The 24347-nt window shown below is 47.0% G+C and overlaps 2 protein-coding genes across 8 annotated transcripts; one reads left to right on the top strand and one right to left on the bottom strand.

The window, feature by feature from the left end:
* Positions 1-29: 29 nt before the first annotated feature.
* NCR3 (natural cytotoxicity triggering receptor 3) lies at positions 30-5639 on the bottom strand. Of its 4 annotated transcripts, XM_027603865.1 has the most exons (5): positions 5549-5639; positions 2624-2711; positions 830-1174; positions 584-691; positions 360-472 (listed from the first exon to the last, which is right to left on the bottom strand). In XM_027603865.1, exons 1-5 carry the CDS (start codon positions 5618-5620, stop codon positions 420-422), a joined length of 666 nt encoding a protein of 221 aa, XP_027459666.1. In that variant the 5' UTR covers positions 5621-5639; the 3' UTR covers positions 360-419. The 4 variants fall into 4 exon arrangements, with proteins under 4 accessions (XP_027459668.1, XP_027459666.1, XP_027459664.1 ...); XM_027603867.1 differs by lacking the exon at positions 584-691 and having other exon boundaries at positions 30-472; positions 5549-5636; XM_027603863.1 differs by having other exon boundaries at positions 584-1174; positions 5549-5626.
* Positions 5640-19727: 14088 nt separating this feature from the next.
* AIF1 (allograft inflammatory factor 1) lies at positions 19728-23311 on the top strand. 4 transcript variants are annotated; one of them, XR_004820213.1, is made up of 7 exons: positions 19728-19875; positions 20052-20113; positions 20202-20268; positions 20627-20668; positions 20855-21017; positions 21322-21489; positions 23016-23147. XR_004820213.1 is itself a non-coding variant. In XM_027603904.2 (6 exons), exons 1-6 carry the CDS (start codon positions 19851-19853, stop codon positions 23149-23151), a joined length of 492 nt encoding a protein of 163 aa, XP_027459705.1. In that variant the 5' UTR covers positions 19728-19850; the 3' UTR covers positions 23152-23311. The 4 variants fall into 4 exon arrangements, 3 of the variants coding, with proteins under 3 accessions (XP_027459705.1, XP_027459704.1, XP_027459707.1); XM_027603904.2 differs by lacking the exon at positions 21322-21489 and having other exon boundaries at positions 20205-20268; positions 23016-23311; XM_027603903.2 differs by lacking the exon at positions 21322-21489 and having other exon boundaries at positions 23016-23311.
* The last annotated feature ends 1036 nt before the right edge of the window (positions 23312-24347 follow it).

Below are 24347 nucleotides of genomic sequence, written 5' to 3'. Positions count from 1 at the left end.
CTCAGGGGAAGAAGGGTGTTGAGGGACCCAAGTTCCCCTGAAGGCCAGAAAGAGTACACGCGTGGGCCTGGCTGGAATGGGGAGTTGACATGTAGGACTCATCAGATCTGATACTCCCCATTTCTCAGGAGAATCCGCCTCAGCCTCCTGTACCCCAGAAAGGTGGAGGTGCTAAGCCCTGGGATGATGATGGGAGGGGGCTCCAGGCACGGTTACCGGGAAGCTCACTCCTTGGACCTTTCCAGGCCAGGCTTGGTAGAAGAGAGAGTTAAGAGTCGGGGGACCCCAGAGAGGGGCATATTGGGGTCCCTGGTAATGGAAAAGGAAACACATGAGACTCATAAGAAGGCATTAGCGGGTGGGGCAGAGGAGGATTTATTGGGGTCTCTTGAAGACATTTGGATGCCTGGGGTCTGGAATCACTCATCAGCGGCATCTAAGAAGTGGCAGCGTGTTCCCAGGTGACGGTGGCCTGCAGGAGAGACCACAGGAGTTGCTCGGCGGCCGCCGCAGCCCTCCTCCCACTGCTCTGTCTCCCCCTCCTCCAGCTCTCTTCCACCACTGCCCTAGCCCCCTTCCTTACATTTGCCTTGGTAATAGATGCTGCTGCCCATGGCCACACAGATAAAGCTGAAAGCATAGAATCCAGCCCGAAGGAGGAGGACTGTGCTGGCCCCTAGCCAAGGAGGTCCTGCATGGGGGCGGTAGAAGGAAGGGGCGAAGGGGGGACCTAAGGAAGAAGCAGGCACAGGCCCAGGGAGGGACAGAGAGCAGGGGGCCTCAGGGAAAGACTCCCACCTTCCAGGAAGAGTGGGGTCTCCCATCTCACCTTTCTCTACCACCAGCAGAGTCCCATTCCCTGTCCCAGCACCTAGGCCCAGCACCTCCACCCTGCACACGTAGACTCCAGCATCACAGTCTTGGGTGTCCCAGATGTGCAGCTCGGCCTGATGGTCATAGAGGAAACGGGAAGAGGGAAGAGGGGCCAGGCGGCCCCTGAACTCCGGGGTCCCATTCCTCACTTCCTTCTCTGGGGCCACCTTGTCCCGGTACCACGTGACAGAGCCAATGGCCAATTTCCCTCGGCTGGCATTGAAGGAGCAGGGCAAGAAGGCAGCGGTGCCCTCCTGGGTACGAATCTCCGGGGGCTGGAACACCCAGAGAGCACAGGATCCTGGCAGACAAAGAGAAGACCCAGAGAAACACCTCTCCGGTTACAATATAGAGAAAGGACAAGAGAGCTTGCAGTAGAGTATCCCAGAGGTGTCCCCACCCACAGAGGACCCAGAGGATCAAGCACTTTGCTACCTCATGAAACCCTTTACTCTCCACCAGCCTCATTTCTTAACATTGTTTATCGAATAGTTTTTCAGGGCGCCTGGGTGGCTCAGTCGTTAGGCGTCTGCCTTCGGCTCACGTCATGATCCCAGGGTCCTGGGATGGAGCATCACATCGGGCTCCCTGCTCCTAGGGAAGCCTGCTTCTCCCTCTGCCACTCCCCCTGCTTGTGTTCCCTCTCCTGCTGTCTCTCTCTGTCAAATAAAGAAATAAAATCTTTAAAAAAATAAAAAATAAATAGTTTTTCAAATCCTTTCCTATACCAACTCTCATCCTTACCCCATCCCATCACTGTCCAGCTGCATTCACTAGTAGTGTCTTGCTGAAACTTAACCTGTCCCATTGAAATCGGAGCTCATTAATGAATGTGGCTGCCTAGCTAACTAATAATTAACTATATTATTCCAGGTATTATTTTCATACCAGTGGCATACCGTATACAGTACACCACCCTTGCTGCTTTGTTTTTTGTTAAAAGAGCATTAACTAATAAAGTCTTCAGGTGAAGACATAGCAATAATTGATTGAAATCCCTCTTTAACTCAACCAAATGGATGAATTAAAGCAATTCGTAAAATCTCCGATTAGATTCTCTAGTTCATGAAATTTACCTGCCATTCTTCTATTTCAGTGGTTCTCAAGCTTGAGAGCACATCGGAATCACCGGAATGTCTGTTAAAACAGATTCCTGGGCCCGACCCCTGAGATTTTTACTCATCGGGTTTAGAGTTGGGCCCGAGAATTTGCCCCAGGTTCCTAGCTGATGCTAAAGCTGTGAGTCTGGAGTCCACACTGCATTTAGTTCATGGATACGGCTGATAGTTAACGTCCCTCAGTTAATTAAAATCAGTTTCACTGAGAAACTTCCCTCAGAGTTAATTAGGTCTCCCAAACTCCTAATTACATCTAGACCCTAGATAATAAGCCGTGTTTAATAGGCTTATTAAGTTCATCAAATTAAAATTGACCCCTTCAAAAAAAAATTTCACCTCTTCCTCCCTTCCAGCTCTTCATACTGGTTCTTCAACTCTTATCTTACTAGGATGGTGGCTGAGAAGAAAGGACCGCTGGGACGGAAGCTGGGGTGTGACCCTCCCAGTGGGCAACAAGGAGAAATGGAGGGAATTGTGAACTGGGGGTGTCCACATTGCTTCGGATCCTGGAGGACCCCACCCACTCCCACTCTTCTTTCTGGGCCACTCCCCTCAGGCCTCAATGTCAGCCTCCCCCATCCTCTCTCCTCCCGCATCACACCCCTCAGGGTTCTGGGAGAAAGCCCTCTCACCTGGATGGACCATGATAAAGATGAGCAACAGCATCCGGGTCATGTCAGAGGGTGTTCCAGTTGGCAAAGGGGATCTGAGAAGTAAGGTCTGGGTGGAGGAAGAACAATCTAGTGCTTGTGGCCAGGCCTTTGGTCACCACCAGCTGGAGGTGGGGAGCGTCCTATGACACACAGGAGTCACACATCACTTATCAAGGACCTGGGACCTGGGACCTCGGGCATCACATGCATGCCTCCTTGAGGAGAGAGGATTCTGCTAATGGCAGTATCTGGGTCGCTAGGAGGCGGGGACAACACATGGTCCAGTGGCCTAAGTGTCTGAGGGGGAAGGGAGGGCTGAGATGGCAGCTCACACTAGGGTGGGTGGGTGAGACCAGGATGTGGTTCCCCTACCTCCTGAGGTTCAAGAAGACCAACGCTTTACCCAGAATACGCCTCCAGGAGCCCTCCTGGGCCCAGAGCTAACCTACTCCCCCCCCCCCACCGTCTTGGCTCAGCAGTGCCCAGAACCACCCCATCTGTTCCCTTCCCTCTAGGCTGGCCCACCCCTAGGACTGCTCTAGAAATTCTATAATAGAGGGGATTAGGAGAAGCAAGCTGATTGGTGGTGGCGGGTGGGCGGTTGCTAGGGACTTTGGAAGCTTCATTTGCATAGCAATCAACAACCTGTTTTACTTAGATCGTGTAGACTTGGGTGGTTTGGCTGATGAGTGAAAGCAACGGATGGAGAGGTCTGGACTCATTCATATTCAGATCTCCATTAAAGGAATATACCTCTCGCTGAGGTCCGCTTTACTCATTGTGTTCTGCAAGTACTTGTCACCCACTGGAAAACCCACTCTGTTATTTTGTTCACTGTTTAGCTAGCATTTCTTGAGAAACTACCAAGTGCCCTTACATGAAAAATATTCTTACAGACACAAAGGAAAGACTTTGAGTTCATAACTGCAAGGCTATACAGGGATTGGTAGAAGAATATATCACACATTCTTGGATATGCATTACACACCTACATGAGACCGCACAGCCCATAGAAGAGGAGAATCCCCTGAACAATGCCGGGGAAGGCATGGGCCCAGCCCTCAGCGCACAGTTCTCTCTGGCTCCTTTGATGTTAATGCATCTTTTTCCCTGAGGGTCCCTGTCTCCAGCTCCGTTTCACAATACATTGTGAAATTCCCATTCTTCCCTGCAGCGATCTAGAGTTTTGTTTTGGAGTAGCAGCAACTTCATGGTTAAGAATGCTGGCTTGAGGACGCCTGGGTGGCTCAGAGAGTTAAGCAGCTGCCTTCCGCTCAGGTCATGATCCCAGAGTCCTGGGATCGAGTCCCTCATCGGGCTCCCTGCTCAGTGGGGAGCCTGCTTCTCCCTCTGCCTCTCTCTGTCTCTCATGAATAAATAAATAAAATCGTAAAAAAAGAATGCTGGCTTGGAGTCAGCCTGGGTTCAAAGGCCAGCCCCTTCACAAACTAGTTATACGATCCTGAACATATTTAACCTCTCCAAACCACCTACACAAGCACCCACACCACAACCACATAATCTGGTGAGGACTGACTCAGCCATGCTCCAGTAGTAGCCGGGCTCCCTCTGGGCCTCTAACCTGAGGGTGTGGGACGCAGGTGCCCTTGGCAAGGCAAGGGCTGCCCCCTGCTGGCCATGGAGCATGGGGAGGCCTGAGACGCCCCTGGGTGGTTTTTCCCAAATGGGCCTTAATTCCAGCTTCGGCCCAGTCCCCTTACCTTGCCTCGTCCGATCAACAGCCCATGTCCACCCCAGAGAGTCAATGTGGAGGAAATTGTCTCTTCTACTCAACGATGAGAAGCCCAGAGTTTGAGGAGGGAGTAGAGATCACCACCGGTGGAGTGGGGGTGTGAGGGTGGGATGGGCAACCGGCCGAAGGGAAAACTGCACACTTTCAAGGTACACCCACAGGGCACTGCTCCCTGTCCCAGGACAATGTGGCTTGGAAGTCAAGTTAGCCTGAGTTGGCGTCCTGGTTCCATTGCTCACATATCCTTGAGATGAGAACAATATCTGTCAATTTCCAGACTTCACTGTATGGGACGCTCAGTGTAGGTTTGCCCCAGGTCCTCCCCAGTCTGGGGCTAGGATGACCATTGTTAGAGCTGCGCCTGAACTCAAGGATAGCTTGCTCTCTCCGTCTCTTGTCTCTACCCAAGATTTCCAATATCCAAAAATGTTGTGGATTCCAAAGATTGTACTTGGATTTCTTTTAAGTCCATCTAGAATAAATCCTGGCATACGTGTAGATTCAGGGACCCTTTCAATAGCTCTGAGACTCTCTAGGGAACTTTAACCAGCAGGATGGGAACTGCTGCACTAATCAGCCCAGGGATGGACTTTTTCAAAAGAAACTTTTAAGAGGAAAGGCAACGAATGAAGAAGTTGTGGAGTGGATGTGCACCCATCTTGGGTCTAGTTTCTTTACTTATTTATTTTGAAACCAACTTTTTTTTTTTTTAAGATTTTATCTTTAGTTAATCTTTACACCCACCATGGGGCTTGAACTCACAACCCCGAGATCAAGAGTCACATGCTCCACCACTGAGGCAGCCGATGCCCCTCTGGTCTAACTTCTTTTTTTTTTTTTTTTTTAGATTTTATTTATTTATTTGAAGGAGAGAGACAGAGATAGTGAGAGAGAGCACAAGTGGGGAGGAGAGGGAGAAGCAGCTTCCTGCAGAGCAAGGAGCCTGATGCGGGACTCGATCCCAGGACCCCGGGATCATGACCTGAGCCGAAGGCAGATGCTTAACCGACTGAGCCACCCAGGCGCCCTCTGGTCTAACTTCTTTAACACCCCGCCATGGGCTTCCTTGAAGGTGGTCAGAGCTCAGAGCAGGAAAAGAGGTGAAGGCACAGAAGGAACCCTGGAATCCCAGCACCGTGATCCCATCTTACCGGGGATTTCCTCCTGTGCTGGGAGTGGTGAGACGCAGGTGACTCCTCCTCTGGCCAAGTCCTTATAAACATTTTCAACAAATTAGCAGCCCCCACGTTCCACTTTCAGTCTCTAACCACAGCTTCTCCTCTGAGGCTCATGCATCGGACTCTGCCACCTTCCGCCCCCTTGCCGTCAAGGTCTATTCTCCGTCACATTCACCAAGAGCAGGCACCTAACTCTCCAGCTTCCTCTCTATTTCAACCTCTGCCATCCCTCTGGGAACTTCATGTCCACGTAAATGATATTTTTAAACACTGAGATATAATTATATACAGCAAAATGCAGGTCTTTTTAAAACAATTTTTTAAGTGCACAGATCTTTTTTTTTTTTTAAGATTTTATTTATTTGACAGAGAGAGACACAGCGAGAGAGGGAACACAAGCAGGGGGAGTGGGAGAGGGAGAAGCAGGCTCCCTGCTCTGCAGGGGCTCAATGCGGGGCTCGATCCCAGGACCCTGGGATCATGACCTGAGCCGAAGGCAGACGCTTAACGACTGAGCCACCCGGGCACCCCACTTAAGTGCACAGATCTTAAGTGTACAGTTCAGTGTACTCTGGCAAACCAATACACACCTGCAAGTGAGATACAGATCATTTCCATCACTCTAGAAAATTCTCCCCTGCCTCTTTTTGGTCAGTCCCTTTCCCTTCTCAGAAGCAACCACTGATTTATACCCCTATAAATGTATACCCCTATATTATATCTCTATTCTTGAACTTCATATAAGTGTGATCACATAGTATACACTCTTGTATCCAGCTTCTTTCATTCTGTATAATGTCTGTGAGATTTATCTATTGTGTGTATCAGTAGCTTGTTCCTTTTTATTTTTTTTTTCTGAGTGGTACTCCATAATATGGATGTACCACAGTTTATTTATCCACTCACCTGATGATGTACAAGTGGGTGGTATGAACATTCTTGCACACATCTTGTAAATGATTTTTCTTTTCTTTCTTTTTTTTTTAGAGAGTGTGTGCGAGGTGCGGGGAGGGGCAGGGGGACAGAATCTTAAGCAGACTCCATGCTGAGCACTGAGCCCAACTTGGGGCTCGATACCACAACCCTGAGAGCATGGCCTGAACCGAAATCAAGAGCCTCCCAGGTGCCCAACAAATGATTTTTCAATATACTGATTTCACAGTTGCTTTCCCTGGTCTACTCCAACCATCACCTTGATTCTACACGTCACCATGGAAGTTGGTCCCCTTTGGAATCTTACCTCCCCTTTCCCAGGGAAATAAAAGCAATTAGGCCTGAGTCCCTCCAGACTCCTGTACCCTATACATGTGCTCTCACATGATTCAGCTGTTGGTGGACTTTGGGGTGCTTTCTCTCTCACTTTCTTTCTTTCTTTTTTAAGATTTTATTTATCTATTCCGTAGAGACAGAGAGAGAGAGGCAGAGGGAGAAGCAGGCTCCCAGGGAGCAGGGAGCCCGATACGGGACTCGATCCCAGGACCCTGGGATCATGACCTGAGCCGAAGGCAGACGCTTAACCATCTGAGCCACCCAGGTGCCCTCTCTCTCACTTTCATTCAGCAAACTGCGAGCACCTACCGTGGGGCTTACCCAGTCTTAACTACTGCATTTTCTCCGTCGAGACTCCAGTCTGTATCTCCATCTCAGTCTACACCTTCACCTGAGGCCTCTTTCTTGAGGTCCAAGTCCAGAATATCTAGCTGTCCTCGGGACATCTCCTCTAGAGTGTTCCACAGGCAATTCAAAATCATCAGTGTCCACCCAAACTGTGTCAGCCTCCCAGAGTCCCCATCTCAGTGCATGGAAGCACAATCCACCCCATCACTTAAGGCAAAAGCCTGGGATTTATATTTTTCTGCCTTCCCTCAATTCCCCCATCCAAACCATCTCTAAGTCCTGTCCATTCTGCCTCTAAGATATCGCAAGTATCTTCCCATGTCTTAATTGTCACTGCTAGTTAAGGGCCTCGTCATCTCAGGATAAAATGAGTACAATAGCTTCTCTGATGGACAGTGTGATTTCTTCTCAACATCCATTGCACACCTTCCTCTCCAAGTGTTGGGGCTCATCCATCCATTCAACAGCAGTTGTACTGAGTTCCTTCCATGTGCCGGACACTCTGCCTTCCTTTTCCCTTGTATCATTCCTCACCTCTCCCCTTCTCTCTCATATCTCCCACATCTCTGTCCACAACTCTTTCCTCTCACCATCTTTATTCATATCATTTGTTTCTTCCCTGTCTCTACGCACACCCCACATCTCTCCATACATCTTTACTCACTCCCCCCACACCCATCTGCTTGTTCACTAATTCATTCATTCAACAAATATTTGGTGAGCACCTTCCATGTGCCAGGCACCTCTCTCTCCATCCTTCTTTCTCTTCCCCCATTTCTCTCCACATTTCTTTCTGCCTCCCCATCTTACCCTACATTTTCCCAGCACATCTCTTCCCCCCAACCCGTCTTTCATTCTCTTTCTCCTCCATTTCTCTCTGCGTGGGAGAATGAGTCAAGGCTGCAAGGAACTCGCCTTTTTCCTCTGGGAGCGATCGCTCCTTTCCTGAGAAGCCTTACCAGGCTCCACCAAGGCTGGCTGGGACCACTCCCAGATGCCCTCAGATTCTCTGTGCCAGGTTCTTTATTTAAAAAAAAATTAATCTAAAATATTAAAGGAAAACTTTAAATCACATCCATCAGAAACTGGTAAATCAAACAGGGAAATAATTATGAAAGACAAAGAAGAGTGAAACCGGATAGTTAACAAGCTTGATCTAAGGTAAATATGTAGACTCTTCAAAAAGCTAGAAAATACGCATTCTTTTCAGGTACGACATAGACATTTAGAAAAAAGAATCAAAATCATATAGAATACAATTGCTAACCAAAAGCCATGACAATTTAAGAGCAGTAACAAAGAATATTTATTATATGCTTGGAAAAAAATTTTAAGTGTTTTCTAATGTATTTTGAAACTTTAGAAACCTACCTCTAAATAATTCAAATGTTAAAGAAAATATAATAATATAATTTAAAATATTTTGAACTGAACGACAGTGAAAATCCTGCCTATCTAAACTGTTGAGGGCTCCCTGCTCCGAGGGAGCCTGCTTCTCCCTCTCCCTCTGCTCCTCCCCCCCTTTGTGCTTTCTCTCTCTCTCTCAAATAAATAAATAAATCTAAAAAAACAAAACACAACAAAGGAGGGGGGCACCTGGGTGGCTCAGATGGCTAACCAGGTCCTGGGATCAAGCCCCATGTCTGGCTCCCAGCTCAGCGGGGAGTCTGCTTCTCCCTCTCCTTCCTCTCCTCCTGCTTGTGCTTTCTCTGCCTCTCTCTGTCTCTCTCAAATGAATAAATAAAATATTTTTAAAAAATAAAAGAAAAAAGAAGGTTTGAAAGTCATTGAGTTGGACAGGTTATTTCAAGAATTTAGAAAGAGGGGTGCCTGGGTGGCTCAGTCGGTTGAGTGTCTGCCTTGGTTCAGGTTACGATCCCAGAGTCCTGAGATAGAGTCCTGCGTCAGGCTCCTTGCTCAGCAGGGAGCCCGCTTCTCCCTCTGCTTGCCGCTCCCCCTGCTTGTGCTTTCATGCATGCACTCTCTCTCTCTCTCTCTCTCTCTCTCTCTCTCTCTGATAAATAAATAAATAAATAAAATCTTAGAAAAAGAGCACAGAGTAATTATAAAAAATTAAAGAGGAAAATAATAAAGATACTTTTAGAAATTACTGAAATAAAAAAGAAACAATACAGCAGGAAACATTTTTAAATATTTACAAAATATGTAATGTTTTACATATTTACCGAGATTACTAATATTAAAAATCTCTGACCAGATTGATTATGCAAAAAAGGAAAAGAGGAGAAATGGCATACACACACAAATAAATAATGAAAGGGAATATAATGTCAGATACATTGCAAATTTTGATAAGATGAATAATTTTCTTTTTTTTTAAGATTGTATTTATTTATTTGACAGAGAGAGACACAGCGAGAGCAGGAACACAAGCAGGGGGAGTGGCAGAGGGAGAAGCAGGCTTCCCGCTGAGCAGGGAGCCCGACGCGGGGCTCGATCCCGGGACTCCAGGATCATGACCGGAGCCGAAGGCAGTCGCTTAACCAACTGAGCCACCCAGGCGCCCTAAATAAATAAAATCTTTAAAAAAAATTATGAATGTATATTATGTCTTTATTGTCCCAAGAAATTCAGTGTTCATTTTTGAAATAGTTTTGTATTTTTCTTCTGTATCTTTCCTCCTGTTCCCACCCATACCCTCTTGTTATCCACCATCTGTTCACTGAATACTTGCATTTCTGATATGTGTCCTTCCTTCACTGCTAAATGGCTCTACCAAGTTTTGCTGTTTTTCTTTTCTTTCTTTCTTTCTTTTTTTTTTGCTGTTTTTCAATTCATTTTGGAATTTTGGGCTACAATTTCTACCAGCTTTTGGCAATGTATTTCTGGTGTGTTGTCATCTGTCAGTAAATTGTGTTGCTCTTTTTTTTTAATTTAAATTCAATTTAGTTAACATATAGTGTATTATTAGCTTCAGGGGTAGAATTTACTGATTCATCAGTTGCGTGTAAGACCCAGTCACATTCCATCACGTGCCCTCCTTAATGCCCATCACCCAGTTACCCCATCCCCCCACCCACCTCCCCTCCAGCAACCCTCAGTTTGTTTCCTATATTTAAGAGTCTCTTATGGTTGGCTTCCCTCTCTGTTTTTATCTTTTTTAATTTTTCCTTCCCTTCCCATATGTTCATCTGTTTTGTTTCTTAAATTCCACATATTAGTGAAATCATATGGTATTTGTCTTTATCTGACTGACTTCTTTCGCTTAGCATAATTCCCTCTAGTTCCATCCACGTCGTTGCAAACGGCAAGATTCTATGTTGCTCTTTTTTACCTTTTTTCTCACAATCCAACAATCTCTGTTCATTTCTTTTCTTTTTCTTTTTTTAAGTAAACTATGCTCAACATGGGGCTCAAACTCAGGACACCAAGATCAAGAGTTGCATGCTCTACCAACTGAGCCAGCCAGGCATCTTTTTTTTTTTTTTAATGTTCATTTTTTTTTAAGATTTTATTTATTTATTTGAGAAAGAGAGTGAGCAAGAGAGAGAACATGAGCAGGGGGTGAGGCAGACAGAGGGAGAGGGAGAAGCAGACTCCCCACTGAGCAGGAAGCTCTGCTGTGGGGTGTGGGGATGTGGGGCTCCATCCCAGGACCCCGGATCATGACCTGAGCCAAAGGCAGATGCTTAACCGACTGAGTCATCCACGTGTCCCTTGCTGGTACTTTCTGAGATGCACCCCCTGTGGGTCCCTTTGGACACTTCAAAACATTCTCTCTCCACCTTTAGCAGTACTTGAGTGCATTTGGTCCATCCTGCGTTCAGCTTCTCCTCCTCAGGGTGAGGCCTTTCCTCCCAGGAAGGAGTATTTGTTTTTTTCAGAGCTGTCACTTGGGCCCTTCCTCTCTTCCTGATTTCCCCTGGGGCACCACTGGCGACTGCCTGTCGGATATGGAATCTGGGCACACAAACACAGAACTGGGAGTCTGTAGGTATGCTGTGTCTCCTAGCCGCAGTGAAAAGGTAGCACGCATGCCTGTGTGTGTGACCAGTCTCATTATTGCTGGATATGGTTTCCAGGAGACAAAAGGTAAAATTTAGGAGTAAATTGCTGCTACGCTCCCCTCAAAGCCCTGCAAGGAGACTTTTTTTTTTTTTAAGATTTTATTTATTGGGATGCCTGGGTGGCTCAGTTGGTTGGGCGGCTGCCTTCGGCTTAGGTCATGACCCCAGAGTCCTGGGATCAAGTCCCGCATCGGGCTCCTTGCTCAGCAGGGGTCCGCTTCTCCCTCTGCCTGCCACTCCCCTTGCTTGTACACACTCGTGCTCTCTCTCTCTTTGACAAATAAATAAAATAGAATCTTTAAAAAAATTTTTTTTAAATAAAAAAATAATAAATAAAAAGGATTTGATTTATTTCTAAAGATTTTATTTGTCAGAAGAGAGAGGGAGCATGTACCAGTGCACAAGCAGGGGGAGCTTAAGCAGGCTCCCCACTGAGCAGAGAGCCCAATGTGGGACTCGATTCCAGGACCCTGGGATCATGACCTGGGCCGAAGGCAGATGCTTAACTGACTGAGCCACCCAGGCTCCCAAGGAAACTTTTTAGAAAAGCGAAGTCTTTCAATAAAGCCGATGCTTCCTGGCTTTGCTTCAGGGAGAGCATCTTGTTAACCAAGCTCCCGAGTCTGGTGCGTACACACGAAGCCCTTTTGCCCATTTACAGTGAGAAATAAAGCTGCAGAAATCCACTTCTTCCCAGCCCCCCGCATTCGCTTACATACACACGTGTGCACACTCTATCAGTCCGAGTCCCAACAGGAAACAGCACCCTCAAATTAGGCTAATTTGAGGGCGCCTGGGTGGCTTACTCAGTTGGGTGTCTGCCTTCGGCTCAGGTCATGATCCCGGAGTCCCAGGATTGAGCCCGCATGGGGCTCCCTGCTCAACAGGGGGTCTGCTTCTCCCTCTGCCCCCTCCCCCCGTTCATGCACTCTCTCTCTCTCTCTCAAATAAATAAATAAAATCTTTTAAAAAAAATTTTAAAAATTAGGTTAATTTGAGGAGCTAATTTATTTACAAAGGTGAGTGGAATATAGGGGAATCCCAAGGGATATTGCCACCTCAGGTCCAAAGGGATGAGGGGAGAAAGAGATTACAGCAGCAATTCTTACTTATTTTGTATCACAGATGTCTTGGGCATTCTAGTAGAGCATAAAATAAAAATATATATAACAAAGTAAACCAACTATATTGAGTTCCAGTTACCAAAATAGTAATAAAAAGCTGCATAGAGGGGCATCCGGCTGGCTCAGTTGGAAGAGCATGTGACTCTTGATTTCAGGGTTGTGAGTGTGAGCCCCATGGTGGGTTGAGATTACTAAAAATAAATAAATAAATAAATAACTTCAAAAAAAAGTTGCGATAGAATAAATCATGTACTTTACTACCACATTATATAAAAAACAAGACATTTAAAATACAGGCAAGGGAGCCTGGGTGGCTCAGTTCGTTAAGCGACTGCCTTCAGCTCAGGTCATGATCCTGGAGTCCCGGGATCGAGTCCCGCATCGGGCTTCTTGCTTAGCGGGGAGTCTGCTTCTTCCTCTGACCCTCCCCCGTCTCATGCGCTCTCCCACTCTCTCTCTCTCAAATAAAGTTGTTAAGCGTCTGCCTTTGGCTCAGGTCCTGATCCCAGGGTCCTGGGATCGAGCCCCACATCGGGCTCGCTGCTCGCGGGAAACCTGCTTCTCCCTCTCCCACTCCCCCTGCTTGTGTTCCCCTCTCGCTGTGTATCTCTCTGTCAAATAAATAAAATCTTTAAAAATAAATAATTTAATAGAAAAATAAAATAAAATACAGGCAAGGGGTGCTTGGGTGACTCAGTTGGTTAAGTGTCTGCCTTCAGCTCATGTCAATATTCCAGGGTCCTGGGATCGAGCCCCGCATCGGGCTCCTGGCTCAGCGGGGAGCCTGCTTCTCCCTCTCCCTCTGCAGCTCCCCTGCTTGTGCATGCTCTCTCTCCCTCTCTCTCATAAATTAAATAAAAAATATTTTAAAAAAATTAAAATACAGGGTGCCTGGGTGGCTCAGTTGGTTAAGCGACTGCCTTCGGCTCAGGTCATGATCCTGGAGTTCCAGGATCGAGTCCCGCATTGGGCTCCCTGCTCAGCAGGGAGTCTGCTTCTCCCTCTGATCCTCCCCCCTCTCATGTGCTCTCTCTCTCTCATTCTCTCTCTCAAATAAAGTAAATAGAATCTTTTTTTTTTTTTTTTTAAGATTTTTTATTTATTTGAGAGAATGAGAGAGAGCACGAGAGGGAAGAGGGTCAGAGGGAGAAGCAGACTCCCTGCTGAGCAGGGAGCCCGATGTGGGACTCGATCCCGGGACTCCGGGATCATGACCTGAGCCGAAGGCAGTTGCTTAACCAACTGAGCCACCCAGGCGCCCCAGTAAATAGAATCTTTAAAAAAAAATTAAAATACAGGCAAGTTGAGCCCCACATTGGGGCTAGAGTTTACTTAAAAAAAATTGTAGAAGTGGATAAAGCTTTCTGTACTTAAATGAACAGTATTATTTACAATAATGGAAAGATAACTTCATTAGTGATGTAGTTAGGGCGCCTTGCTGGCTCAGTCGGTAGAGCATGTGACTCTTGATCTCGGGGCCATGAATTTGCACCCCACCACGTTGGGGGTAGAGTTCACTTAAAATACAGGCACTCCGGGGCACCTGGGTGGCTCAGTTGTTAAGCGTCTGCCTTCGGCTCAGGTCATGATCCCAGGGTCCTGGGATTGAGCCCCACATTGGGCTCCCTGCTCTGCGGGAAGCCTGCTTCTCCCTCTCCCACTGCCCCTGCTTGTGTTCCCTCTCTCGCTGTGTCTCTCTCCATCAAATAAATAAATGAAATCTTAAAAATAAAATAGGAGCACCTGGATGGCTCAGTCTGTTGAGCGTCTGCCTTTGGCTCGGGTCGTGATCCTGGGATCCTGGGATCAAGCCCCGCATCGGGCTCCTTGCTCAGTGGGGAGCCGGCTTCTCCCTCTCCCTCTGCCTGCCACTCCCGCAGCTTGTGCTCTCTCTCTCTCTGACAAATAAAATCTTAAAAAATAAAATACAGGCACGTTGAAGTTAGATTTTAATAAACAAAGACACATCAGTGCAAACTATATTATTGCTTGGCTTGAACAAGAACTTTAAACTGTGGGGCCCCCCAGCTCGCTCATTTGGAAGAGCGTGCAACTTTTGGTCTCAGGGCCGGGAGTTCGAGCCCCACGTTGGGTGTAGAGATCACTTAAATAAATAAACTTTAAGAAATAATAATAAAGTAAAAAGAACTTTAAACTGTGATGTGGTTTTTGACAAGCAGCACATGTAATGTTGAATATGAGAAAAGGATGTCCATTTTTCCCTTTCCAAGTTCACGGACCCACTGATATCTATCTCCTGGGCATACAGAAACCAGGAGGAGGATAGAGCTTTGCAGTGCAGGTTGCCTGGAGAGAAGCATTGCCTGTAAGTGGAGGTTTCCGCCAGCCTGAGGTGACCCCGTGGGAAGGGGGCCAGGGGAACCAACACCCGCGGCTTAATGTCCTCCCTCCTGCTGTTCTCCTGCCAGGCTCTCCAACAGCCAAGACTGGCTGGAAGCCAGAGGTGCCCTTGATGTGCTCTGTACAGGTTCACCTCCTGCGGCAGAGAGCAGAGTGGGAGAGGGAAAATGGAGGGGCAAACAGGACACACACACCAACAAGTTTTCTGGCCCATGTATGCTTTTCCTGTAAGCACACTCCATAGGGCCTGATTCTAAGCAGCAGTTCCCCCCGGGAAAGCATGGAATCATAGCAAGGGCCCTTAGCAACAGGTGCCGGTTCCATAGGGATTCTAATCTCATGGGGTTCTCCAGGTAGGTCATTTTCCTGACTGCTTCGCTGGACAGTAACATGTCTGGCCCCTGTGACTCCTTTTCTTCTTCTTCCAAGTCTGATCAGCCGCACCCCCCACTAACCCGTACTTAAGCTACGCTGATACCTTCAGCCTGGGTTTAGCAGGCCTCACAGGCTCGGGCACCTCTCCATTGCTTTAGGGCAATGACTCCCACACTTGACCCTGTATCAGAAGCACCTGAGGCACTTGTTAAAAACCTATTGTCAGGCCCCACCCCCAGAGTTTCTGATTCAGTAGGTTTGGGCTGAGGCCCAACCAGGCACATTTCTTTTTTTTTTTTTAATTAAAAAAAAAATTTTTATTATTATGTTATGTTAATCACCATACATTACATCATTAGTTTTTGATGTAGTGTTCCAGGATTCATTGTTTGCGTATAACACCCAGTGCTCCATTCAGTACGTGCCCTCTTTAATACCCATCACCGGGCTAACCCATCCCCCCACCCCCCTCCCTTCTAGAACCCTCAGTTTTTTTCTCAGAGTCCATAGTCTCTCATGGTTCGTCTCCCCCTCCAATTCCGCCCCCCTTCATTTTTCCCTTCCTGCTATCTTTTTTTTTTAACATATAATGTATTATTTTTTTCAGAGGTACAGGTCTGTGATTCAACAGTCTTACACAATTCACAGCTCTCACCAAAGCACATACCCACCCCAATGTCCATCACCCAGCCACCCCATCCCTCCCACCCCCCACCACTCCAGCAACCCTCAGTTTGTTTCCTGAGATTAAGAATTACTCATATCAGTGAGGTCATATGATACATATCTTTCTCTGATTGACTTATTTCGCTCAGCATAACACCCTCCAGTTCTATCCACGTCATTGCAAATGGCAAGATTTCATTCCTTTTGATGGCTGCGTAATATGCCATTGTATATACATACCACATCTTCTTTATCCATTCATCTGTCCATGGACATCTTGGCTCTTTCCACAGTTTGGCTATTGTGGACATTGCTGCTATAAACATCGGGGTGCACATACCCCTTCGGATCCCTCCATTTGTATCTTTGGGGTAAATACCAAGTAGTCCAACCAGGCACATTTCTAACCACCTCCACGTAATGCTGTGGGAAGGGCCACTCAGAGGGAACCACTGTTTTAAGGAGCTCCTGCATTATCTCTGCTCAGATCTAGATTTTGCAGCCAGTCAGAGAGCTATCTACTTCCCCTATGTCCGTGTTCTCATGGATTCCTTGAAGCTGCCCCCTAATGCAACCCTGCATTTCCCACCCTTGCCCAGAAGCCCCCCCTTCACCCCTACTACTGGGAGTCAGCCTTCTCTGTGACCGTGGGGGCCGGGCCCCTGAGTCTGGGTGGGCGATGTCTTCCTGTATGTCGGGTCTTCACAGGCTTTCCTGCCATCTGTGTTTACACCGGGTTTTGTTCTCCACCCTTTGCCCTTGTAGATACTCTTACTCTTCACTTTTGTCCCATGTCAGAGCAGCTCTCACTTTATCCCAGGGCTTTCTCTGAGCATCTAAGCTCTGTCCCACTATGGTAGTCTGCCAAACCATTCTTGATGGAAAGAACAGTCTGGGGGGGAGTCTCATCCCGAATACAGGCCAGAGACTTCCCAATGGCCTATAAGGCCCTACCCAATCTGGCCTCATCTCCTGCCTGTTTCCCCTCATCCACCTGGCTCCAGCTACACTGGCCATCCTGCTGCTTCACAAATATTCCAGATATCCAGACATGTTCTCACCTCAGGACCTTTGCACTTGCCTGAAATGCTCCTCTCTCATATAGCCACATGGCTTATTTCCATACCTTCTTGAAGTCTTTTTTTTTTGTTTTAAGATTTTATTTTTAAGTAATCTCTACACCCAGCATGGGGCTCGAACTTACAACCCCGAGATCAAGACTCACATGCTGCACTGACTGGGCTAGCCAGATATGCCCCTATCTGAAGTCTTTGCTCAAATATTTTCTCAGAGAAGCCTCTCTGATCACCCTCTTTAAAACTGCAGTCCAGGGTGCCTGGCTCAGTCAGTTAAGCATCTGACTTCAGCTCAGATCATGGTCTCGGGGTCCTGGGATCAAGTCCCCCCACAGGCTCCCAGCTTAGCAGGGAATCTGCTTGTCCCTCTCCTACTCCCTCTGCCCTGCCCCAGCTCATGCTCTCTCTCTCTGTCTCTCAAATAAATAAATATTTAAAAAATAATAAAAATAAAAACAAAAATAAAACTGCAGTCTACCACAGCACTTCCTATCCCCCTTCCCTACTTTGTTTTTCTGCATAGGTACTTGTCACCTTTAATATGTTTATTATTTTTAGAATTTTTTATTTTTAAGTAATCTCTATATCCAACATGGGGCTTGAACCCCAAGATCAAGCATCACATGCTCCACTGACTGAGCCAGCCAGGCACCCCAATATGTTTATTTTTTTATTTTTATTTTTTAAAGATTATTTATTTATTTATTTGACAGAGAGAGAGACATGGAGAGCAGGAACACAAGCAGGGGGAGTGGGAGAGTGAGAAGCAGGCTCCCCGCAGAGCAGGGAGCCCGATGCGGGACTCGATCCCAGAACCCTGGGATCATGACCTGAGCCGAAGGCAGATGCTTAACGACTGAGCCACCCAGGCGCCCAATATGTTTATTTTTATTGTCTGTCTTCCGCAGTTAGACTGTCCATGAGGACAAGAATTGACACTTGGTTGGATCACTGAGGTGGCATATAGTATGCATTTGATAATTATTTGTTGAATGAATGTATGAATAAAGAAATGAGCAAAACAAATGATGTAATATATGGTGATTAACATAACAATAAAAAATTAAAAAAAAAAGAAATGAATCCCCCCCACTAGGCACTGAGACCTGAGTGTGGGTTGCAGCTTTCTCTGAAAGGAGAGAGGCAGCTACAGTAAAGGGAAGTCCAGAATTCAGAGTTCACCCCAGCATCTCCCCCGACCTGCACGGGTCAGGGAGAGGGCAGTGAGAAGTGAATACTCCCAGCTGCAGAAGGGGAAGTAAGGTGAAGGGGAGAGGAGAAGGAAAGGTGTCTCCATCGATGCTGGGACAGGGTGGGTGGAGCTCTGGGTGGGGAGTTCGTTTTTATTTATTTATTTATTTATTTAAGATTTATTTATTATTTATTTATTTATTTATTTATTTATTTGAGAGAGTGAAGGGGGAGGGACAGAGGGAGAGGGAGAGAATCTCAAGCACACTCCCCACTGAGCAGGGAGCCCCCTGCGGGGCTAGATTTCACAACGCTGAGAAACCAAGAGTCAAGACAATCAACTGACTGAACCACCCAGAGTTTGGGAGGTTTGAACAAAAATGGTGGGGAGTTTGAACAAAAATGTCTCAGTGAGGTTCTGGAACCTACTTGCCTCACCGCCCCCCCCCCCCCCCGGGAAGCAACTACCCATACAACGAAAAAAAGGGAAAAGGCTATGTGTGGGGGAGACATTTATTAGAGGCTACTTACCCACCCTATTGAACCCACGGTGACTGGCCCCGATTACGCACACAAACACACACCCCTAATGTGGGCTTCACCCCCTGGCTCTTGTGTCCACAAATACCGTCTCTCTCAGCACCACTTTCAGTTCCTCCAAAGAATCTACTTAAATTCACAAATTCCTGGGGCGCCTCAACGGCTCAGATGGTTAAGCGTCTGCCTTTGGCTCGGGTCATGGTCCCAGAGCCCCACGTCGGGCTCCTGGCTCAGCGGGGAGCCTGCTTCTCCCTCTCCCTCTGCCTCTCCCCCTGCTCATGCTCTTTCTCTCTCTCTGTATCTCTGTGTCTCAAATGAATAAATAAAAATCTTTTAAAAAAATCTTTAAAAAAAATTCCTGAGCTCTGTAGATTTCACTAAATATTTCAAGGGAGATAAGATGAATGGGTTACATTGCACATCCTAAAGCGAACAAATACAATTCATGTGTTAGGCATTGCCATATTTCCAAGTGCCTCTGTGGAGCTGCCAGACTGGGAGTGAAGCTTCTCTCCCTTTTCGACCCTACGCCATCTTGCTGTCCTTTTAGAGCTGCCGGTGGACTTGAGATTTTTCTCCCATTCACAGTGTAGAAAAATCCAGTCAGCCCTTCCTCGGCTATGTATCCAAACCTGCGTGCCCAGACTCATGACATCCGACAAAATGCAAGTCTTAAGATTTATTTACCTGACCCTCTGCACCTGTTCAAAGACCATTTATTTGTTCCTGAGAGTAAATAGCCCTCCCCCATACCTCCAGTGGCTTCTTCCTGCACAGACTGGGCTCTCTTTCTTTTTTTAAAGATTTTATTTATTTATTTATTTATTTATTTATTTATTTATTTATTTATTTGACAGAGAGAGACACAGCGAGAGAGGGAACACGAGTAGGGGGTACTGGGAGAGGGAGAAGCAGGCTTCCTGCTGAGCAGAGAGACCGATGTGGGGCTCCATCCCAGGACTCCGGGATCACTACCTGAGCCAAAGGCAGACGCTTAATGACTGAGCCACGCAGGCACCCCTAGACTGGGCTCTCCTTAAGAGGAATTTGGGAAAATGTTATTTTCTCATCTCAATCCTAGAGCCACCGGCCCCTTCCTCCTGGGGTGCTCATGTCAGCAGAAGCTGAGGGGAAGTGAGGCCTGAGACTGGAGGAGGAGGGAATGAGGGGAAAGAGGAAGTTTAGGAGGGAGGCCTCCGAGGAGGCTGATGGGAGAGGAGAGCCGGCAGACCGAGAGAGCACCAGCTCCATCTCTAACCAACTATCTACCAGTCTCTCCATCAACATCTGCTGAGCTATGAGCCAAACCAGGGATTTACAGGGTAAGGAAGGTAGAAGAGGCAGAGCCTAAAATGGGAGCAAGGAGACGGACAGACCTGGGCAGGGCTAGGAGGTGGTGAGCAGGTCTAGCAGGGCAGAACTGTGATGACCCTGGGCTGGTGTGGGGGAAAGAAGAGTAATGGGGGGTGAAGAAACATTAACCTCTGTGCCCCCTCAGGAGGAAAAGCCTTCGGGCTGCTGAAGGCCCAGCAGGAAGAGAGACTCGATGAAATCAACAAGGTAAAAGGAAGATCTGAGGGGCAGGGCCTGCGGGGAAGGGGCCCCTGGACCAGGGGGAACTATCCTGGCTCTTGCTTTCTCCCCACAGCAGTTCCTGGATGATCCCAAATATAGCAGTGATGAGGATCTGCCCTCCAAACTGGAAACCTTCAAGAGTGAGGGGAAAACTGTAGGGGCAGATGGGGAGTGAGGAGGGCAGGATTTCCTCAAGAACAGAGAAAGGACCTCAAAGACGCAGAGTCTACATGTGTGGTGGAAAAAAGGGAGGCTGCCTCTATTGTTCCCCCTGGTTGTAGTCTCTTTCCTTGGGCTGCCCCTCTCAGCACCCTCTCTGGTTCCCTACACTTTAACAGGGTGCCTCAACCCAACCCACACTTCCTCTGCTTGCCCCACCTCCCCTTTCCACATCTTCCCCACCTAGCACTTGGTCAGCGGCCCTTTTCTCAAGCCCCTGCCCTGCCCCAGCCTGGGACCCTCCAGCCAGCGCTTACCCTGCTTTCTCCTCTCACTCAGAGAAATACATGGAGTTTGACCTGAATGGAAACGGAGATATCGGTGAGAAAAGGGTGATGGGGGGGGTGTGCAGACCCAGGAAGAGGGAGGTCTCTCCTACCATGCTCCATTCCCAGTGGTTTGGGAGAGGGCCCAGCTACAAGAGTAGGAGGGACTAGAATGGGAATGGGAAGGTGAAGACAGAGAGAGAGAGGCTCCCCTTTTCTCACCCCCCTCCTCTGCCTCTAGATATCATGTCCTTGAAGCGGATGCTGGAGAAACTGGGGGTCCCCAAGACCCACCTGGAGCTCAAGAAATTAATCAGGGAGGTGTCCGGCGGCTCTGGGGAGACTTTCAGCTACTCTGACTTCCTCAAGATGATGCTGGGCAAGAGATCTGCCATCTTAAAAATGTGAGGGTCCAGTGCCAATCTATCCTATGCTTACCTGTTTTCTCCTCAACCCTACCCCCATCCCCAGGCTCACCTGCACATTATTCAGCATCTATTTCTTCCCTTCTTTGAGGGACCCTTCCAAGTTCCTATCCCTATCCATTGTTCTGGTCCCTACAGCCCCCAGCATGGCCATCCCTGCTCTTCTTCCTCCTCCTCCCACCATAATAACGCCTGTCCTCTTCCAGACTTTCACAGCAGCCTAAGATTTATTCTCTCAAGAAGACTGTCCCCTGATCCCTCTGTCTCTTCCCATCTCAACCAGGATCCTGATGTATGAGGAGAAAGCGAGAGAACAGGAGAAGCCAGCAGGTCCCCCAACCAAGAAAAATATCTCTGAGTTGCCCTAATTTGTGGTAGGGGAATGTTGTGAGATTGATGGGGATTCTAATGATCCCAACATGGAAAAAGGACACAGAATTATGAGCCAGAGGTACACTAAATTAAATAAACTATCCTTCTCCGGATCAAGTCAGCTTGGTCTCTGTTTGGGGGGAATTTTTTTCCTGGGTTTGGGAAGAAGTGAACATCTTTGAGGGAAGGGCAGCAAGGATTTGCCCATATGAGCAATCCATCCACAATTTTGTAATGTGTCAACTACAGCAGATGGTTTTGGACTTCAAGGCAGATTCCAGATATATGATAGCCTTGATCTCAAGGAATTTAGATGGGACAAAAAGACATGTACAGACAGAAAAAACACCACCCAGGCCCATGGGGAAGAGCAAGGATAATCTTTTTTTATTTTTTAAGATTTTACTTTTTTTAAGTAATCTCTACACCCAATGTGAAGCTCCAACTCACAACCCCGAGAGATCAAGAGTCACATGCTCTATTGACTGAGCCAGCAAGGGGCCCCAAGCAAGGATTATCTTAAACCAATATTCTCCATCACTAGTCTTTGTTACCTAACAAATCACTAAGACTCTCTGAGTCTTTCATCAGAAAGTAGGGATAATATGATCTACCTCACAGCGCCTGGCATATCATAAGCCCTCAATAATGTTTAAAAATTGAATGGATGGATGGATAGATGGATGGATAAAAGAACTGATGTTACTGAATAGAGTAAAGGATTCAGAAAACTGTAAGTCCTGATAAGTTAAGCATTAAATGAGTCATTGAGGTCCTTTTAGGGGACAAGCTGCAGAAACTGACTCTAATGAAGAGAAAGGGAGCTTCTATTTGGAGGATATTGAGGACAGATACTGGGGATACAGAATACTTGGATGGCAGAAAGGATTAAAAAGTCAATCCCGGGGGAGCCTGGGTGGCTCAGTTGTTGGGCGTCTGCCTTCGACTCAGGTCATGGTCCCAGGGTCCTGGGATCGAGCCCCACATCGTGCTCCCTGCTCAGTGGGAAGCCTGCTTCTCCCTCTCCCACTCCCCCTGCTTGTGTTCCCTCTCTCACTGTCAAATAAATAAAATCTTAAAAAAAAAAAAAGCCAATCCCAGGGAGAGAACAAATCACAGAGTTCCCAAGTCTTCAGTGAGGCTGTTCCTGGACCTTTCCTCCAACAGGTCCAGATGAGTGTTAACTCTAGCAATCCCCAGACTCCGGCCACTATTTCAGATTTCCTGACTTTCTGGGGAGAGATAATCCAATTAGTGCCCCCCCACCAGCTTATTTCATGTACTGAGAACAGGAGTGTTGGCTCTTCCCAGTGGTGAAGCTAGGTTGGCCTCTTAAAGAGTGCTACAGTAAACGTATGGGGCTTCAGATGAGGAAGAGATCACTGCAAGTTGGATAAAATATCTGAACATAACAAAATCAATAGCTAAACTTATTGAGCACCCACTGTATACTATCCTAAATGCTTTCTGTGTACTAATTCTCTTAATCTTTGCAACAACTCTGGTGACATCGAGGAGGATACAAAGGAGTGGGAGCTTAAATAATTCGTTCATTCAGGATAAATAAATTGGGTTCTATTCATACATTGGACTATTATTTTACAGCAACAAGAATGAACAAACCACAACTACATGCAACAATGTGGATGAACTTCTTCAACATAATGTTGAGCAAAAGAAGACAGACACAGGAAAACTCTTACTGTATAATTCCATCTGTATAAAGTACAAAAAAGGGTAAAACTAATATATGTTGTTATAAGTCAGGATAGTAGTAAGTCTTGGGGGAGGGCAATGATTGGAAGAGGCCCTCTAGCAGCTTCCGTGGCGCTAAAGTTTTATTTTTGGCTACATGTTCTGCTCAGTTTGTGAAAATTCATCAAAAATAAATAAATATATTATGCTTTGATAAAAAGACTTAAAAAATCATTGGGCGGGGTGGCGCCTGGGTGACTCAGTCAGTTAAGCGTCTGCCTTCGGCTTAGGTCATGATCCCAGGATCTTGGGATCAAGCCCCGCATGGGGCTCCCTGTTCAGCGGGGAGCCTGCTTCTCCCTCTGTCTGCCCCTCCCCCTGCTCCTGTGCTCCCTCTCTCTCTCTCTCTTTGTCAAATAAATAAATAAAATCTTTAAAAAAATATAAAAATAATTTATTGGCCATCAACCTTGTACCATTCCCTATTCTAGGTGGTTGGGATATAAGAGTCAACCAAACAATGATCCTTGCCATTGTGAAGTTTACATTCTGTTGTGGAAAATGGTGTGGGAGGAGGACAGACAACAAACAATAAATATAATTTAAAATTTATATGATGTTAGAAGAAAAAGTAGAGCAAGTTAAAGGGGATCAGGGGTAACAGGATGGTCAGGGAAGATTAAAAATTTTTTTTTATTTTAAAAGATTTTCTTTATTTATTTAAGAGGGAGAGAATGAGAGAGACAGCATTAGAGGAGAGAGGGTCAGAGGGAGAAGCAGACTCCCTGCTGAGCAGGGAGCCCGATGCAGGACTCGATCCCGGGACTCCAGGATCATGACCTGAGCCGAAGGCAGTTGCTTAACCAACTGAGCCACCCAGGCGCCCCGGGAAGATTAAAATTTTGAATGTGTCATCAGGGTATGCCTCATTGAGAAGAGGACCAGCATTGAACAAAGACCTCATGGAGGTAAAGGAATGAGCAATGTGGGTTTCTGTGGGAAGAGTCAGCTTGGCAAGGAAAAGAGAAGCAAAAGGGCTCCAAGGTGAGACATGCCTGGTAGAAGTAGGGCAAGTGATAAAATCACGAGGTCAAGTCATTTAGGGTCTTGTAGGCCACTCTAAGGACTTTGAGAGAAACTGAGATGCATTGTAGGACTTTGAGCAAGGGATTCCTTTTGAGGCCTCCTTTGAGAAAAGGCCCACTCTGGCTGCAGTAGGGGCAGGGGTAGACTAAAGATAAG

This window comes from Zalophus californianus, chromosome 7, assembly GCF_009762305.2.
Source record: "Zalophus californianus isolate mZalCal1 chromosome 7, mZalCal1.pri.v2, whole genome shotgun sequence".
Classification (NCBI taxonomy): domain Eukaryota; kingdom Metazoa; phylum Chordata; class Mammalia; order Carnivora; family Otariidae; genus Zalophus; species Zalophus californianus.
This window is presented reverse-complemented; position numbering and strand designations above follow the sequence as displayed.

Bases quoted from the DNA above. Each gene is read 5' to 3' on its own strand.
- AIF1 (XM_027603903.2), top strand. From the start codon at position 19,851: ATGAGCCAAACCAGGGATTTACAGG. The intron at 20,269-20,626 runs GTGAGGGGAAAA...CCTCTCACTCAG, and splicing joins CAAACTGGAAACCTTCAAGA to AGAAATACATGGAGTTTGAC. The intron at 20,669-20,854 runs GTGAGAAAAGGG...CTCTGCCTCTAG, and splicing joins GAATGGAAACGGAGATATCG to ATATCATGTCCTTGAAGCGG.
- NCR3 (XM_027603863.1), bottom strand. From the start codon at position 5,620: ATGTTTATAAGGACTTGGCCAGAGGAGGAGTCACCTGCGTCTCACCAC. The intron at 1,175-2,623 runs GTGAGAGGGCTT...TTTGTCTGCCAG, and splicing joins CTTTATCATGGTCCATCCAG to GATCCTGTGCTCTCTGGGTG. The intron at 473-583 runs GTAAGGAAGGGG...TCTCTCCTGCAG, and splicing joins CATCTATTACCAAGGCAAAT to GCCACCGTCACCTGGGAACA.